We start from the raw sequence: 16,524 nt of genomic DNA, 5'->3' as shown, positions 1-16,524 counted from the left end.
GTTGAGTCACGGCTGTGTTCAGCAAGAGATGCAAACTGTTCAGTCCTGCACTTACTGAGATTAGACACGCAGGCATGCGCAGGTGTGCGCAGGCGCGCGCACACACACACAGACAGATAAGATAGTTTAGGATAAGATGGACCACAGATGCACCTTCTTCCATGACAGAAGGAGCACTAAACATGGAGAAAGCCACTATAAATCTGACCAGTGGTGAGAATCAGCTATGCTGGAGGAAAAGAGATTATGCTGTGACGTCATAAATGCAATTACCAATTACTACAAGCTAATAAATCTCAAATTACACGACAGATGTCAAAACTGACATTATTTATCTTTTAAATTGAAGTACAACACGTGTGATCCAGGGCGTAAGGTGAAGCAGGTTACAAAATAACATCTAAAGCCTGATTCAGGGACCCATGAGCTGACTGGAAGGGGAGGAGCCTCAGGAGGACTAGCTCTATACCTTTAGGGGAGTCCTGGAGGGTGCGTGGGAGTTCGCCCAAACAATCGAGGGGCCCTGTGGGAGGTGCTTTGGGAGTATGGGGTACCAGGCCCTCTGATAAGACTGTTAGGTCCCTGTATGACCAGTATCAGAGCTTGCTTCGCATTGCTAGCAGTAAGTCGGCTCGTTCCCAGTGAGAGTTGGACTCCACCAAGGCTGCCCTTTGTCACCGGTCCTGTTCATTACTTTTATGGACAGGACTTCTAGGTGCAGCCAAGATGTTGAAGGAATCTGCTTTGGTGGCTTAAAGATCGGGTCTGCTTCTTGCAGATGATGTGGTCCTGCTGGCTTCACCAGAACGTGATCTTCAGCTTTTGCTGGAGCGGTTCGCAGCTGAGTGTGAAGCAGCTGGGATGAGAATCAGCTCCTCTAAATCTGTGAGGGGTCAGGGACGAGATCTTGCCCCAGGTGGATTTTAAGTATCTCAGGGTCTTGTTTTTAAGTGAAGGAAAGCTGGAGCATGAGATTAACAGGTGTATTGGTGCTGCGTCTGCAGTGGCGTTGTACCGGTCTGTCGTGGTGAAGAGAGAGCCAAGCTGGAAGGCAAAGCGCTTGATTTATTAGTTGATCTACATTCCTACCCTCACCTATGGTCACGAGCTTTGGGTGGTGACCGAACGAACGAGACTGTGGATGTAAGCGGTGATCTTGAGTTTTCTCTGTAGGGTGGCTGGGCTCTCCCTTAGAGACAGGGTGAGAAGCTCGGTCATCCAGGAGCGGCTTGGAGGAGATCTGCTGCTCCTCCACATCGAGAGGAGCCCGTTGAGGTGGCTTGGCCATCTGAATAGGACACCTCCCTGTTGAGGTTCTCTAGGCACGTCCAATTGGGAGGAGACCTAAAGGAAGACCCAGGACACGCTGGAGGGACTATGTCTCTCATCTGGACCAGGGAACGCCTTAGGATCCCCCCTCTTTTCATTTATCTAGTCATTCTGATTGGTTGTTCTGGTTGTTCTAATTGCTTTCTACAAACTAATAAGAACTTCACCCTCGGAACTGACAGGGGGCGCTGTAGAGCTTACCATCTTTGTGTGTGTGTGTGTGTGTGTGTGTGTGTGTGTGTGTGTGTGTGTGTGTGTGTGCTGTAAAAATACACTTTTGACATGTGACAGGCCAACAACCTTCAGTCACCACAGCTCTCAGGTGATCACAGAAGCATTTATTCAGGAGGAGTGGCTTCATGCGGTTCTTTAAGAGGCTCATGCAGAAGACAATCAAATACAACCAGACACTATTAAGCCCACTCAGATGGGTGAAGGGCGCCGATGCACCGATCAGGGGTTGGATTTCATCTTTGTGTCTTTTAGACCAACTGGAGGGAAAACACAAACGTTTCCATGTAGAAACCCAGTTCTGTGACTTTCAAGCTTTTCTATGTTCAGCGGCTGATCCTCTTAGTCTAGGAGAACCCAGTAGAACGTCCCAGAACCCTTCAGTGCTACGAGGCTCCTTTAGCCCTCAGCTTGGACAGCAGCATCTCATTCCTCCGACACTCCTGGAGGTTTAAAACAAAACAAAAGTTACGTCACAAAGCTTCTGTACTCCTCATCTAAAACAAGCCTTTACTCGGTCGTCGTTAAAGGTGCGGTTCACAGAAAAAAAAACATTTTTAATGATCATTTATGATTATAATCAGTCACTCTGAGTGTTTCATGCAGGCTGAATATGAAAATAGTCTCCTACACCTTTCTCCTGGTTTAGCTTATGATAGAAAATAGACGGTGAAACACTAGAAGGTTGTTGTTGCTTTCGTGCCCAGGAAGTAGGAGCTAACAGTTAGCATGAGCAACTCCACCACACAGCAGAACTCCTCAAGGCTTGTGTTATTTGTGGAGATAAAACATCAGCGTTGCAGAACAGTCAGTGGTGGAGTCACGTTGCCGTTATCCAATCTGAGGTGAGATGTCCATATATGAGTCCAAATCCAGTCATCTGAAGCTAATTTCTCCTCCAGCTGAGGTGGACTTCCTGAAACAGGGGCATCAGAGGCCCGCCCCCACCCAGAATACAACTTACAAGGCATTCATTCCCTTTAGAGACTACGGCAGATATGTTGACTAACTCATTCACTGCCAGCGTTTCTCACCGTTTTTACTGTTTTTTAAGAGTCATAGAACGTTGCGCGCTAGGATGATGTCGACGCCAAAACAACCAAAACAAAGCGGAGACTCACCTCTGTTGAGGGTCTGACCTCATGAGGAAATTACTATGCAGTGATTTTCTCCAAAATGACTGTGCTTAAATTGCTCTGAAAAGCAAATAATCACATCAGCGCCAAGAAACTTCATTTCCCATGATGCTTTGCACACGGAAGCATTGGGTGATGTCACCGCCTAGTACCAGAAACACGTTCTGCGCATGTGCGGGAAGCCGTGGAGCTTTTCCCGCGAACTAAGACCATAAATCTTCAGCAGAGACAAAGAAACCTCGTTCTTTTGCCCAGGATACCTGGCGGTGAGGACACGCTTGTCGAACGCTCCGACTTCTTTGAGCACGCGGAAGCTCTAAGAGCCAAGTTGAGCCCACGGGACCGCTGATCTGCTCGTTTCTGCTCCCCTCCAGCTGATGTTTGAGGACACAGAACCAGCGGAGGGAAACAACAACTCCATCCAGCTCTCAGAAACGCTGTAAGTTGTCAAACTCAGCCCAAAAGGAACTTCGTTTTCTTTGTGTCCAGCCGTGGAGAAACACTCGTGGAGCCAAACAACGGAGAAAGCATCAAACCGGCGGATGACGCTGAAAACTGCGGAGAAACACGGAGAACCGTCAAATCAAAAGGGGGAGGGACGCCTCGCTCTTTTGGTGATCAGAAAACTCATTTTTCTCTCATTCTTTTCTTCTCCCGTTTCCTCTATAGTCCAGAATAAGCAATAAAACCGCGCTATTGCTTAAAAAAAGTAGCTTCGTGTTTTCCTCTTTCGTTCCAAATTCGTCCTTCGGGTCATTTTGAAAGAATAAACTGCTTATTAATCATTGTTTGGTATCTTTAAATGTTCGGCCATGGCCAGGCTGATAAACTAAGGATATTAACTCGTGATTAATCTTTTGTGTTGTTGCATGATCCTTTGAAATGTTTTGAGTGATTTAAGGTTAAGTTACTACTGATTCTAAGTGCTTTGGAAGTTAAAGTGCAAGTTGCCACCCACACTTTAGCCAGACAAAGGAGTCAGCCATCTTGTATTCAAGACTCCATTTTGAATCCATACACACGCACACACACTACTCCTTTGTGAGAACAAAGGACCCCATTCATACATCCTACATACACACAAAACACCTTGAACATTATTTTGAATATACATCCTTTTATTATATCACATGGTTATTATTCATTTATGCCACTGTTTATTCATTTGACAAATTGTTAATTAAACGTTATAAAATTCAGATTTTCGTCTCCAGTAGCTTTGTTGTGTCGAAGAGAAGTCTCTGCTCCAAGGATTCTACGAACTTCAAGAAAGACTGATAAGAGTTTTGGATTCAATTTTTCCCCGGTTAAAGGGGAATGGTGCCCCGTATATCTAAGAATATCTTAATTAATTAATAAATCAGTAAATATTCCCATATTTACAGAATTTATTGAAGAATCCAAAAGTAAGTTGAAGCTTACTAATTGTTCGCTCCTAATAACCCCAACATTTTATTGGTGCGGCCCGCGTGAGGCTTGGATACACAGAGACTTTCTATCCGGCACAAACAAACAAATAAATCCAAAAAGCCTGAATTAAAAATAATCAGTTGTTCAGCCTTGAACCAGCAACAGAGTGGTGCTGATTTCGCTGAGCAGGAAGCTGCATCGAACTCTCACCAGTAACTCAGTGCTTCTTTAAAGGTGCAACGTGTAAATTAATTCTGGTTGACCTTTTACGTTAAAATTCAGTTTTTCCTTAAAGGTGCAACGTGTAATTAATTCTGGCTAACCTTTTAGGTTAAAATTCAGCTTTTCCTTAAAGGTGCAACGTGTAATTAATTCTGGCTAACCCTTTAGGTTAAAATTCAGTTCCTCATTAAAGGTGCAGCGTGTAAGTAATTCTGACTAACCCTTTTAGGCTAAAATTAACTGCTAATTTAGCGACTTTAACTCACTGTGGCTATTATAACTAACTGAAACCTTCACTCAAAGACTGATAACACCCTGTTTGCTAATATTCTGAAGGAATAACTAGCATATTTAACACTGCAAGTGTTGTAAGACGTTGCTACGGCAACGCACCAGCTTTTGCTAAAATACTGAAAGGAATAGTATTTTAAGCGTCAGTCACGGCATTCCGTGCAATCTTAAAACGCTAAAACCTGTGCGCACAAAGGTTAATTTAGTGTTTTTCTGCTACAAAGCTAGCAGTTTGCTGCAAAAAGGTGCAGTTTGAGCTATCTGCAGAAGCTCTACTAGGCTATTTTGGTTCGGTTGTTAAAATGGAGGGACAGAGTAGTGAACTGACCAACTCCCAGCAACCAGGTGGCGCTGCGGCCCACGACTATGAACCTGGCCTACTTTCTGGACAAATATTGTCCAAACTGGTCGCGGTTGCTCGAAAACCCGACTACCCTTCTAGGGATTTCACTGAAGAACAGCGTAGCGACGAGCTAGAAGCTGTAATTGATCAAATAGAAAACCCGGATGGTACAAAACCAATCCAGGTTCACTTAGCTAAGTTAGCCCTGATCCTCTATCAGAGAGGACTCCAACATGATAGAGAGATCATGAACCTCCAGAGTATGCTAGCTGAAAAACAGCGAAATGGAAGGCTGATCGAGGAAGACGACACTCGCACCGATTCTGGGGAAGATGGGGAGGAGACCCCGCCCCCCTCTGCTGATGACAACAGACAGTGGGAAGGGGGGAAACACCATGACTCTCTGGACGGACGCACGCCGCAGGGGAGAGATGAAGCTTATCTGTTCCAACCTTCGGCCCCGTTCCCTACACACACTATAGGGCATTCAGGACCACCTAGGGGCCGAGGGCAGTTCGCCCTCGAACCCCAGGTTGGACCACCACCCTCATCTTCACGGCCTTCTCAATCAGTGAGAAGTCAACCAGCTGAGCGGCACCTCTATTTAGACCGCTCCCCCAGTCCACGAAGGGTGCAAGGTGCCGATTGGGGTTATGCACCCCAACCTGCACCTCAACCATCCACCCATCCTAGCTACTCCGGTACTCGGCATGCCGATAACCAGCTGCAGGACAAAGCATCATACGCCAGTCCGTACCCGGACAGAGCGTATTACGCAGAAGCCCCAGTTGAAAGACGCAGGCTGCACTACGCAGACGTGCTCCGGGAGGAGGACCTCCCAAGACACCCACGTGACGTGCCAGCAGCCCGCCACAACATGCCGGACCCTGATTTGGGCCCCAGGAGTCAACATTGGGAGCCCAGAGCACACCAGCGATATCCGGCGCACTCTGAGACAGACCGTGGGTCAGAGTCAGAGGATGACGCGCCGTACCGTGAGTCAGGGCTCCGTGTACGTCAAATTGAATCGCTAGCTAAAGACATAGAACGCTTTGATCCTAACACCAATGAATCCAACGTTGACGATTATCTCAGGGAGATAGAACGTTGTCTGCTTGATCTTCCAGCACCCTCTTCAAGGGAAAAGCTCAAGCTAATTTGGAAAACCACATCTAGAACGGTGCACGGTTTCATGGAAACTCTACCACCTGACATTCGAGATCGGTACTCCTCGCTCTGCCGAGCGTTGAGGGATGAATACGCCACTTATGCAGACTCTGCGTCAGCTACAATGGGGGCCTTCTCCATCAAACACGGGAGGAACGAACCCCCTAGAGAGTATTATCGCAGACTCAAAAGTGCTTATTTCCAAGGTCGAAACGGCCCTGGGCTCGAGGAAGACCCTGCCTTCAGATCCCTGTTCATTCACAACCTGCACGAGTGTGTTCGATCCGAAGTCTCAATGTATTGTCGGATGAAAAAACTGACAACTCAGGAGATTAGGAGATACGCTCAACAGGCTTGGGAAGCCGGCGGAAAGCCCCAAAAGCCTGACGCACATCACCGCGTCATGCACCTAGCTCCCGACGCCGAGCCGCGTTTGGAGCTCGAAGGAACAGAAGCTCCACCCACTAAGCCAAAATCTGCTAAACCTAGACCTGCTAAACCGCGAGAGCAGTCCCAATCTCCTCAACAGGGGAAGGGGGGTGCTGATTGGCTGCCTAGGTCTGGACAATCAGACAGGAAGTGGCCCAACCAAAACCAACGGCAAGCTGGTCGGAACAGTGGAAGGTTTAAGGAGCGCCGCCCACAGGTAGGTCCCGAACACAAGTCCGCAGGTGAGTACTTGACCAAAGCCGACCTCCAGGAGATGCTTCAGCAGTTCCTAGCTAAACAGAAGGAACAGCTGAGATCTGCAGATGAGACCCCTGCACCAAAGTCCGCTTCTAAGAAGCCAGACCCAGAGCCAACGTCCGCATGACTAGGCGTGGCTCAACCTCCCAGCGTGGCCAGGACCTACCTGATCAGCTGGGGGAACACTACTGGTAGATCACAGGAGTCTCCTGAAATCTACCCCCCAGAGAAACCTGATACTAAATTTCTGAAGTTCCTTGGTGACTTAACAAACCATGATCATGCTCGCCGTTTGTACTGTAGCACCAACGTAGGTGGATGCATACAGGTTGATGCTCTGCTGGATACCGGCTCAGAAATCACCCTGATGTGCTCCACGCTGTTCCATCGCGTGTCTGACACCATGCGGTCACTCGGGAAACCAGTCCAGGTAGAGCCCTGTGACCTGAAAATCACCAGCTACACCCAGACCCGGGAGTGTATCACTCACCGGGCGTGGCTGGATATCACCTTCCAAGACATGACTCTGGTTCACCCGTTTTATGTCTGCCAGCTAGACACTGAACCACTTCTCATTGGTCAGGACCTGCTTGAACGTCTAGCTCCCCTCATCGATTGCCAGAAGGGTCAACTGTGGGCCCAGGTGGAAACACCTAAGCCCTGGAACCCGGATAGCAGCCGACCATCCTCCATTCTTGAAGTCAGCCTAAGTGAGCCGCAAAACCCTTGTTCCAAGGTCATGCCCCTCCCTACAGCTCCCACAGACGATGTCCGCCTGCAAAGGCATGAAACCGCTCCTGGAACTCCGTTCCGCACACATTCATCTTTTCTCTGCTCGCTGAAGAACGTCAGCCTGCAGCCATATGCACCACACATAGTTGGTGGTCTTACCATCAACTGCACCCACATCTCAGATGCTCGCCTTGCTCTTTGGTCTGAAAAGTCAGCCATCAGCCAGCAGACGTTTGAACACCTGCGTCAGAAGGACCCCCTTCTGGTCAGTGTGACACGTAGCCATCGGCTCTTGTCACCTACTTGGCCGCAGAGGCTCCTGAAAGCGCCAGAGGTCTGCTCTCTGACTATCCAACTTGGAGCAAGACAGCTCACACATACATTCAGCATCATACCACAGCTTGATCCACCTGCACTCATTGGAGCAGATCTGCTGGTTCGACTAGGTGCCCAGCTGGACACTTGCAATCAAGTCCTTTGGGCCCGGGCCACACCTTCCTCTGAGCCTCGCTCAGAAGGCCGTGAACACTTGCTGTCCGGACAGACCATTCCACAGGCCTGCCGTGCAGTGGTTGAGGCCAGCACGGTTCTGCCCCCACTGGTCAAAGGAGTGCCTGTTCGTCTAACTCTGATGAAGCATCAGAAGCTGCCAGGCACACAGGCCTTCTTCCAGCCATCACCACACTTCTTGGAGCTCAACTTAGCCGTCTGTGGCACGCCACTCTTGGAGCTGAACAACCGTTCTGCCTACTTGTTGGTCGAAAATCCGACCCGGAGTCCTATCCACATGCCGGCAGGAAAGCCCTTGGGCATGCTGATAGATAGCTCATTCCATGACTTCGAACTTTCAGTCCCCGTGATCGGACAACTTCCGTTGTTCTTGAACGACAGACAGGTTGGTGTAGACACATTCAGTACTTTCCCTTCACAAATGATTACCATCAAGCGGCATGAAGCCCTTCCTGAGGAACCCATTTGCAGTGCAACCTTAGATACTGACGGCGGTCAGTGTCTAACGGTTTTTGCAATAAATACTCAACCCTCTGAGTCACCGGTTGAAAGCCCGGAACATCAGAGACCCTCCTCCTCTGAACCTTATGACGGCTTCGAGGCCGAAGTCAGCCAGCAGCGTGACAAAGCGGATGCGCTGGAGTCAGAGGAGCAGAGAGCAGAGCTTAGAAGCCTGTTCTATGAGTTTCAGTCCGTCTTATCCAGGGACTCCCTGGACTGTGGACTCACAAACCTGCATACGGTTCGCATTCCAACGAACCCGAATGCCCCTCCTACTTTTGTACGTCAGTACAAGATTCCCCTCGCTGCTTATGAGTCGATCCAAGAGATCCTCGATCAGCTGAAGGAGAAAAACATCATCAGAGAGTGTAACTCCACTTACAACTCTCCCATCTGGCCGGTTCTGAAACCGACTGGGAAATGGCGTCTCACCATAGACTATCGTGCACTGAACAAACAAGTACCTCTCTCCAGATGGCCTATGATCCATTTAGATCAAGAGCTAGCCAGAGTCAGAGATGCTCGTTTCTTCTCTACGGTTGACGTAGCCAACGGCTTCTGGACCATGAAGGTTGAGCCGGCGGTCCAGTATAAACTGGCTTTCTCCTTTGGAAATCGCCAATATACTTGGAACCGCTGCCCCTTTGGCTACTCTAACTCACCTGCCGAGTTCAACATCTTCCTCCACAAAGCCATGTCAGATGCTGCTTCCAGAGGGAACCTCATATATGTCGATGACATCTTGATGAGGAGTCGAACCTTCGAGGAGCACCTGGCCGAACTCCGTCACGTGCTGCAACAGCTCGCTGACGCCGGAGCTAAATTGGCGATTCTCAAGGGACAGTGGTGTCGAACCAAAGTGGAGTATGTTGGACTGCTGGTTGGCCCTAATGGAGTCGAGCCCCAAGCGGGACGCATTAGAGCCATTCAGGACATCAAAGCCCCAGCTAATCTGACCGAACTCAGGAGCTTCCTCGGAGTCTGCAACTACTCCAGGCAGTTCATTGAGGAGTACGCTGAAATAGCGAGGCCCCTCACTGAGCTGCTTCAGAACGACACACCTTTCGTGTGGGACAGACCCCAAGAACACTCCTTCCAGTTCCTAAAACAGAAGTTGGCGTCCGCACCCTGTCTGGCTTACCCAGACAAGGATAAAGAGTTCTACATAGAGGCTACTTTCTCCTCTCACTGCCTGAGCGCTGCTTTGAAGCAGAAACACGATCAGGACATGAGAGTTGTGGCATACGCCAGCAAGCCTCTGAGCAAGGTGGAACTCCAGTTCTCAGACTGCGAGAGAGCTCTCCTCTCTACAGTCTGGGCCGTCGAACACTTTCGTAGTTACATCGGTGGACAGAAAGTGATCATTAAAACGTGTCATCAGCCTGTTACCTTCCTAAACAGCCAGCGTCTGCGCGAAGGAAGAGTGTCAAACAGCCGCATTGCGACGTGGATGATGGTGCTCCAAGGATATAATATTGAGGTCAAGTATGGTCAGAACACCAAGCTAGCGCTAGGACAAGGGCTAGCAGGCTGCCAGCACTGTGACTCTGACTCCGTCATGGGCCCCCTGGACACACCTGCCGCAGTCTACCCAACCGCATCCAATCATCGCTACTTTGATGAGAATGTTTGCCAAGGGCTTCCGAAAGTTTACACTGACGGATGTGCCTATCTTCACGAAGGCCAGCTCCGTGCTGGGGTTGGAGTCGTTTGGGTGGACTGTGACACTAAGCAACCAAATCACTACCGGTTGGGCCAAAAGTCTAGTCAGTACGCCGAAATTGCTGCAGTGTTGATAACCCTCCAGCAGGCGGCAGCCTTGGACATCACTCAAATCGTCCTTTGCTCTGATTCAAACTACGCTAGACACAGCTTCATCTCTCACTTCCCCATGTGGAAGGAGAACAACATGAAAAATGCCAGGAACAGAGACGTGAAACACTCGGAGTTATTCCTAGCGTGTGATCTGCTCACCACTGAGAAAGGCATAATGGTCTACTGGAAAAAGGTCAAAGGTCACTCCAGGACCATAGGTCCGGAGAAAGATGGTAATGACGAAGCTGACCGCCTTGCTAAGCTCGGTGCTGACCAGGGAACCTGTTGGGAATTCAAAGACGAGTGGCTTCCTCCCAAGGCCGTTCACGAGGTCTGTGCGATTACTCGTCGCCATGCTAAACAGGCAGACGAACCTCAGAACATTGGGGTACCCGTGTTTCTAGGCAGACAACCACAGGACGCGGACCTAGTCACCATGCAGGAACAAGATCCTGACCTGAAGCTCATCCGCGAGCTTCTCCAAAAGGGGCCGATGTCCAAACAACCGTCACCACCTACTGGCGCAAGTCGAGATTTGGTAACCCTGCATCGTCAGCTCGCGCATCTGAAACTACAAAACGATTTGTTAGTTTACATACGTGACGATCACAGCCCGCCGCGCTGGGTTGTTCCACTCGACCACAGAGGAGTGATGCTTGCCTACGCCCACGACACTCCGGTTGGAGGTCACCGCGGAACAAAAGCTACCCTCGCGTCACTGACAGAAGTAGCATATTGGCCATCGATGTCCAAGGATGTACACAGCTATGTCCAAGGCTGCCTCATTTGTGCCCATTTTCAACCCTCCCAGCCGCTTGCTAGAGCACCACTGCAACGCAGGGGAATAACCTTCCCTTGGTCCCACCTGCAGATCGACTGGGTTGGACCGGTTCCCAAATCGGCAAGAGGAAACAAATATATGCTAACTGTAACTTGCAGTTTCACAAAGTGGGTGGAATGCCTTCCAGCGCCAAACGATACAGCCGTCACAACCGCTGTACTGCTGATTAACCACGTTTTCAGTCGATGGGGACTTCCACTCTGCATTGACTCTGACCGGGGAACTCATTTCACATCCAGTGTAATGACGTCCCTGTTTGAACTTCTGGGAGTGGAAGTGAGATTCCACCTCCCCTATCACCCACAGTCATCCGGACAGGTCGAACGGATGAACCGCACGGTCGTCTCCATGCTCAAAAAGTACGTCTGCTCCACTGGGAAGGACTGGGACGTCAAGCTCCCTCTGGTCCTGATGGCCATACGGTCCACTCCACAGCGATCCACTGGGGTTACGCCCTTTGAGATGATGACCGGCAGACTGATGACTCTACCACTGCACCTCCTGTATCACCCAGAGGATGTCAGTGTTGCCACTCCCTATACCGCTCATCAGTATGTGGCAGACTTGAAAACACACCTCAGAGCTACGTTCGCGCACGCTCAGAAGAAACTGGAGACCAACGTAGAAGGCGCTAAGGCCTACTACGACCAAAAGACAACCAGCCGCGAATACGAGGTGGGTGACAAAGTATTCTACTTTCGGTTCGCCCAACCGGCACGCAAAGCTAAGAAGTTCCTGCCCTGCTGGTCAGGACCATTTGAGATCGTGGCAAAACTCTCTCCAGTTGCATACAGGTTACGCATCACCAAAGCGAGACAGGAGCCTGTCTACAAATGGGTGCATGCAAACCAAATCAAACCCTACGTCAAACCATCCCCGCGGGTACAGAGACCAGACTCCCCGCAGGAGGTAGACGTAGTCTCGACATAGTTCTATGCATGGAAATGGAAAGGGGGGGAAAGTGCACGTTTAACCCACTAACATGTACTAACCGACAAAGAACCAAGCCCCCCCCCCCCCCCCCCCCGCCGTCACTTTCACTAACCAAGAGAAACTCCTTCCTAGACCGCTAACAGGATGTACCTACTAAAACCTTACAGAGTACTCTGGTACCTATACTAGGCTCTGATTAATGAATCTCTACGTGCAATCAAGACTTTGTCTGAAACCATACATCAGGATATTGTGTACACATGAGTGGTGAGAGATTTGATGCAGGACCTGCTCAGGGAAGTAAGTTCCACGCTGGACAGCTTGGTTGAAAGTCGTATTTCCCCGTACTTGGTACCACTGGACCTGCTCAAAGTTAGCTTGACAGCTGCTACCCCTCTACTGTGCACCTTTCACAAATCCACCTAGCGTACAGCCTAGGTAGTGCAATTCCCATTCACGTTGATGCAGAAAATTAGAACTCGGTTTCCTGTTACATGTTCCCATAATTGTGACACCTCACATCTATAGGTTTAAGTCGATGCTGAACATTGGTATTTGAAAGGACGGTAGGCATTTCCACTTTGAACTAGAAACCTGACACTCCATCACCTCAACCTCGAACAGCATGACTCAGAGATTGAGATCATGGACGCTTTCCGGGGTTGTAACTTTGCCTTCGATTTAGAAATTGACCAACAATTACTGATTGAAGGAACCAAATTTGCTAAGTTCACACAAAACCCGCGTGAACTTACTTTGACGCCCAAGACGCTACATTGACACAGATTATACGACTTTAATCTGCACATTGGTCGCCCTGGGGATGGGATGGCTCATCACGGCCGTGATAGCTTATTCCGTCTACAGGCGTGTTAATAAACTCCAAGATAAGATGCACTTGCTCACCTACGGTGTGCCTCGTAACCGCGTTCGGGGAGACTCCAAGCGTGAATGTACCACACCTGTCTAAAGGGGGTGAGCAACATTTTCTTTGTTATTCTGTAAACCTAAGAGTAGTTCTGAATTTAGTCTACCTCACATTTTTATCTGAGTGTTGCAGTATGTCACATTCTTTATAAGCTACACACTGACTGTATGACCTAAGAATGTATTTTATGAGACCTCAAGGTTGCTATGAATTTTCTTGGATGTTATATGTTTTTTTTTTGGGGTTTTCTGTATTTTTGTTTCTTACTTGGTCACATATTAACTAGTGGTTATGTGCCGGCCCAGCTCAGTCTGTCAATGACTCTGTCTGACGCACCAGCACATTGTAGTACCTCTTAGTTTTATGGTCCTTGTTTTAGCCCAAAGACTGTCCTGATCCACCCTTTGGACCAAAAAGGGGGGAATCTTGGGACCACATAGGTCAATGCGCGTTTGCGAACTATGGACCTCGTACATCACCGCGTGCTCCATAAACTGAACTGTATGGCCGGCGGTGAGATGCCTTTGTGTCCACTCGTGGAGTTAACCGCCCACCGACCTTCCTCCTTCTACACTACTACCTCTCGCATGGACGACATCATCATTGCGTACCACCTGCGTGAGTGGCTTCTTCTCGTTATGCGCGTTGGGGACTATCCCGTTTCCTATCCTCTTTTGTTTTGTGCCTGACCAGGATCCAAGACAAAGACAAAGACCAGGATCCAAGACAAAGACAAAGACCAAAGGCGCCAGGATCCAAGACAAAGACCAAAGACAAAGGCGTCCAAGGAGACCAACGTCCTAAGGGACAAACCCACCTGTGCTTCCGACAATCAAGTCGACATACGTTCATGAGGAACAAACCCATCTGTGCTTCCGACGATCGAGCTTTGGGCGCGATCCCCGAAACCAAAAGGGGGAATGTTGAGGGTCTGACCTCATGAGGAAATTACTATGCAGTGATTTTCTCCAAAATGACTGTGCTTAAATTGCTCTGAAAAGCAAATAATCACATCAGCGCCAAGAAACTTCATTTCCCATGATGCTTTGCACACGGAAGCATTGGGTGATGTCACCGCCTAGTACCAGAAACACGTTCTGCGCATGTGCGGGAAGCCGTGGAGCTTTTCCCGCGAACTAAGACCATAAATCTTCAGCAGAGACAAAGAAACCTCGTTCTTTTGCCCAGGATACCTGGCGGTGAGGACACGCTTGTCGAACGCTCCGACTTCTTTGAGCACGCGGAAGCTCTAAGAGCCAAGTTGAGCCCACGGGACCGCTGATCTGCTCGTTTCTGCTCCCCTCCAGCTGATGTTTGAGGACACAGAACCAGCGGAGGGAAACAACAACTCCATCCAGCTCTCAGAAACGCTGTAAGTTGTCAAACTCAGCCCAAAAGGAACTTCGTTTTCTTTGTGTCCAGCCGTGGAGAAACACTCGTGGAGCCAAACAACGGAGAAAGCATCAAACCGGCGGATGACGCTGAAAACTGCGGAGAAACACGGAGAACCGTCAAATCAAAAGGGGGAGGGACGCCTCGCTCTTTTGGTGATCAGAAAACTCATTTTTCTCTCATTCTTTTCTTCTCCCGTTTCCTCTATAGTCCAGAATAAGCAATAAAACCGCGCTATTGCTTAAAAAAAGTAGCTTCGTGTTTTCCTCTTTCGTTCCAAATTCGTCCTTCGGGTCATTTTGAAAGAATAAACTGCTTATTAATCATTGTTTGGTATCTTTAAATGTTCGGCCATGGCCAGGCTGATAAACTAAGGATATTAACTCGTGATTAATCTTTTGTGTTGTTGCATGATCCTTTGAAATGTTTTGAGTGATTTAAGGTTAAGTTACTACTGATTCTAAGTGCTTTGGAAGTTAAAGTGCAAGTTGCCACCCACACTTTAGCCAGACAAAGGAGTCAGCCATCTTGTATTCAAGACTCCATTTTGAATCCATACACACGCACACACACTACTCCTTTGTGAGAACAAAGGACCCCATTCATACATCCTACATACACACAAAACACCTTGAACATTATTTTGAATATACATCCTTTTATTATATCACATGGTTATTATTCATTTATGCCACTGTTTATTCATTTGACAAATTGTTAATTAAACGTTATAAAATTCAGATTTTCGTCTCCAGTAGCTTTGTTGTGTCGAAGAGAAGTCTCTGCTCCAAGGATTCTACGAACTTCAAGAAAGACTGATAAGAGTTTTGGATTCAATTTTTCCCCGGTTAAAGGGGAATGGTGCCCCGTATATCTAAGAATATCTTAATTAATTAATAAATCAGTAAATATTCCCATATTTACAGAATTTATTGAAGAATCCAAAAGTAAGTTGAAGCTTACTAATTGTTCGCTCCTAATAACCCCAACATTTTATTGGTGCGGCCCGCGTGAGGCTTGGATACACAGAGACTTTCTATCCGGCACAAACAAACAAATAAATCCAAAAAGCCTGAATTAAAAATAATCAGTTGTTCAGCCTTGAACCAGCAACAGAGTGGTGCTGATTTCGCTGAGCAGGAAGCTGCATCGAACTCTCACCAGTAACTCAGTGCTTCTTTAAAGGTGCAACGTGTAAATTAATTCTGGTTGACCTTTTACGTTAAAATTCAGTTTTTCCTTAAAGGTGCAACGTGTAATTAATTCTGGCTAACCTTTTAGGTTAAAATTCAGCTTTTCCTTAAAGGTGCAACGTGTAATTAATTCTGGCTAACCCTTTAGGTTAAAATTCAGTTCCTCATTAAAGGTGCAGCGTGTAAGTAATTCTGACTAACCCTTTTAGGCTAAAATTAACTGCTAATTTAGCGACTTTAACTCACTGTGGCTATTATAACTAACTGAAACCTTCACTCAAAGACTGATAACACCCTGTTTGCTAATATTCTGAAGGAATAACTAGCATATTTAACACTGCAAGTGTTGTAAGACGTTGCTACGGCAACGCACCAGCTTTTGCTAAAATACTGAAAGGAATAGTATTTTAAGCGTCAGTCACGGCATTCCGTGCAATCTTAAAACGCTAAAACCTGTGCGCACAAAGGTTAATTTAGTGTTTTTCTGCTACAAAGCTAGCAGTTTGCTGCAAAAAGGTGCAGTTTGAGCTATCTGCAGAAGCTCTACTAGGCTATTTTGGTTCGGTTGTTAAAATGGAGGGACAGAGTAGTGAACTGACCAACTCCCAGCAACCAGGTGGCGCTGCGGCCCACGACTATGAACCTGGCCTACTTTCTGGACAAATATTGTCCAAACTGGTCGCGGTTGCTCGAAAACCCGACTACCCTTCTAGGGATTTCACTGAAGAACAGCGTAGCGACGAGCTAGAAGCTGTAATTGATCAAATAGAAAACCCGGATGGTACAAAACCAATCCAGGTTCACTTAGCTAAGTTAGCCCTGATCCTCTATCAGAGAGGACTCCAACATGATAGAGAGATCAT

General features: G+C 48.1%; 1 protein-coding gene across 2 annotated transcripts in view; it reads right to left on the bottom strand.

Moving 5' to 3' along the window:
- Positions 1 to 1,647: 1,647 nt before the first annotated feature.
- ccdc93 (coiled-coil domain containing 93) overlaps positions 1,648 to 16,524 on the bottom strand; it is a 45,375-nt gene continuing 30,498 nt past the window's right edge. For both annotated transcript variants that reach the window (XM_015965735.3, XM_015965736.3), the window contains one exon: positions 1,648 to 2,003. In XM_015965735.3, coding sequence (XP_015821221.1) covers positions 1,947 to 2,003 — 57 coding nt within the window. In that variant the 3' untranslated portion in view covers positions 1,648 to 1,946. The remainder of the gene's footprint in view (positions 2,004 to 16,524) is intronic.

Source organism: Nothobranchius furzeri, chromosome 14 (assembly GCF_043380555.1).
Source record: "Nothobranchius furzeri strain GRZ-AD chromosome 14, NfurGRZ-RIMD1, whole genome shotgun sequence".
NCBI classification, from domain to species: Eukaryota; Metazoa; Chordata; class Actinopteri; order Cyprinodontiformes; family Nothobranchiidae; genus Nothobranchius; species Nothobranchius furzeri.
The sequence above is the reverse complement of the archived record's forward strand: the minus strand, read 5'-3'. Positions and strand labels throughout refer to the sequence as shown.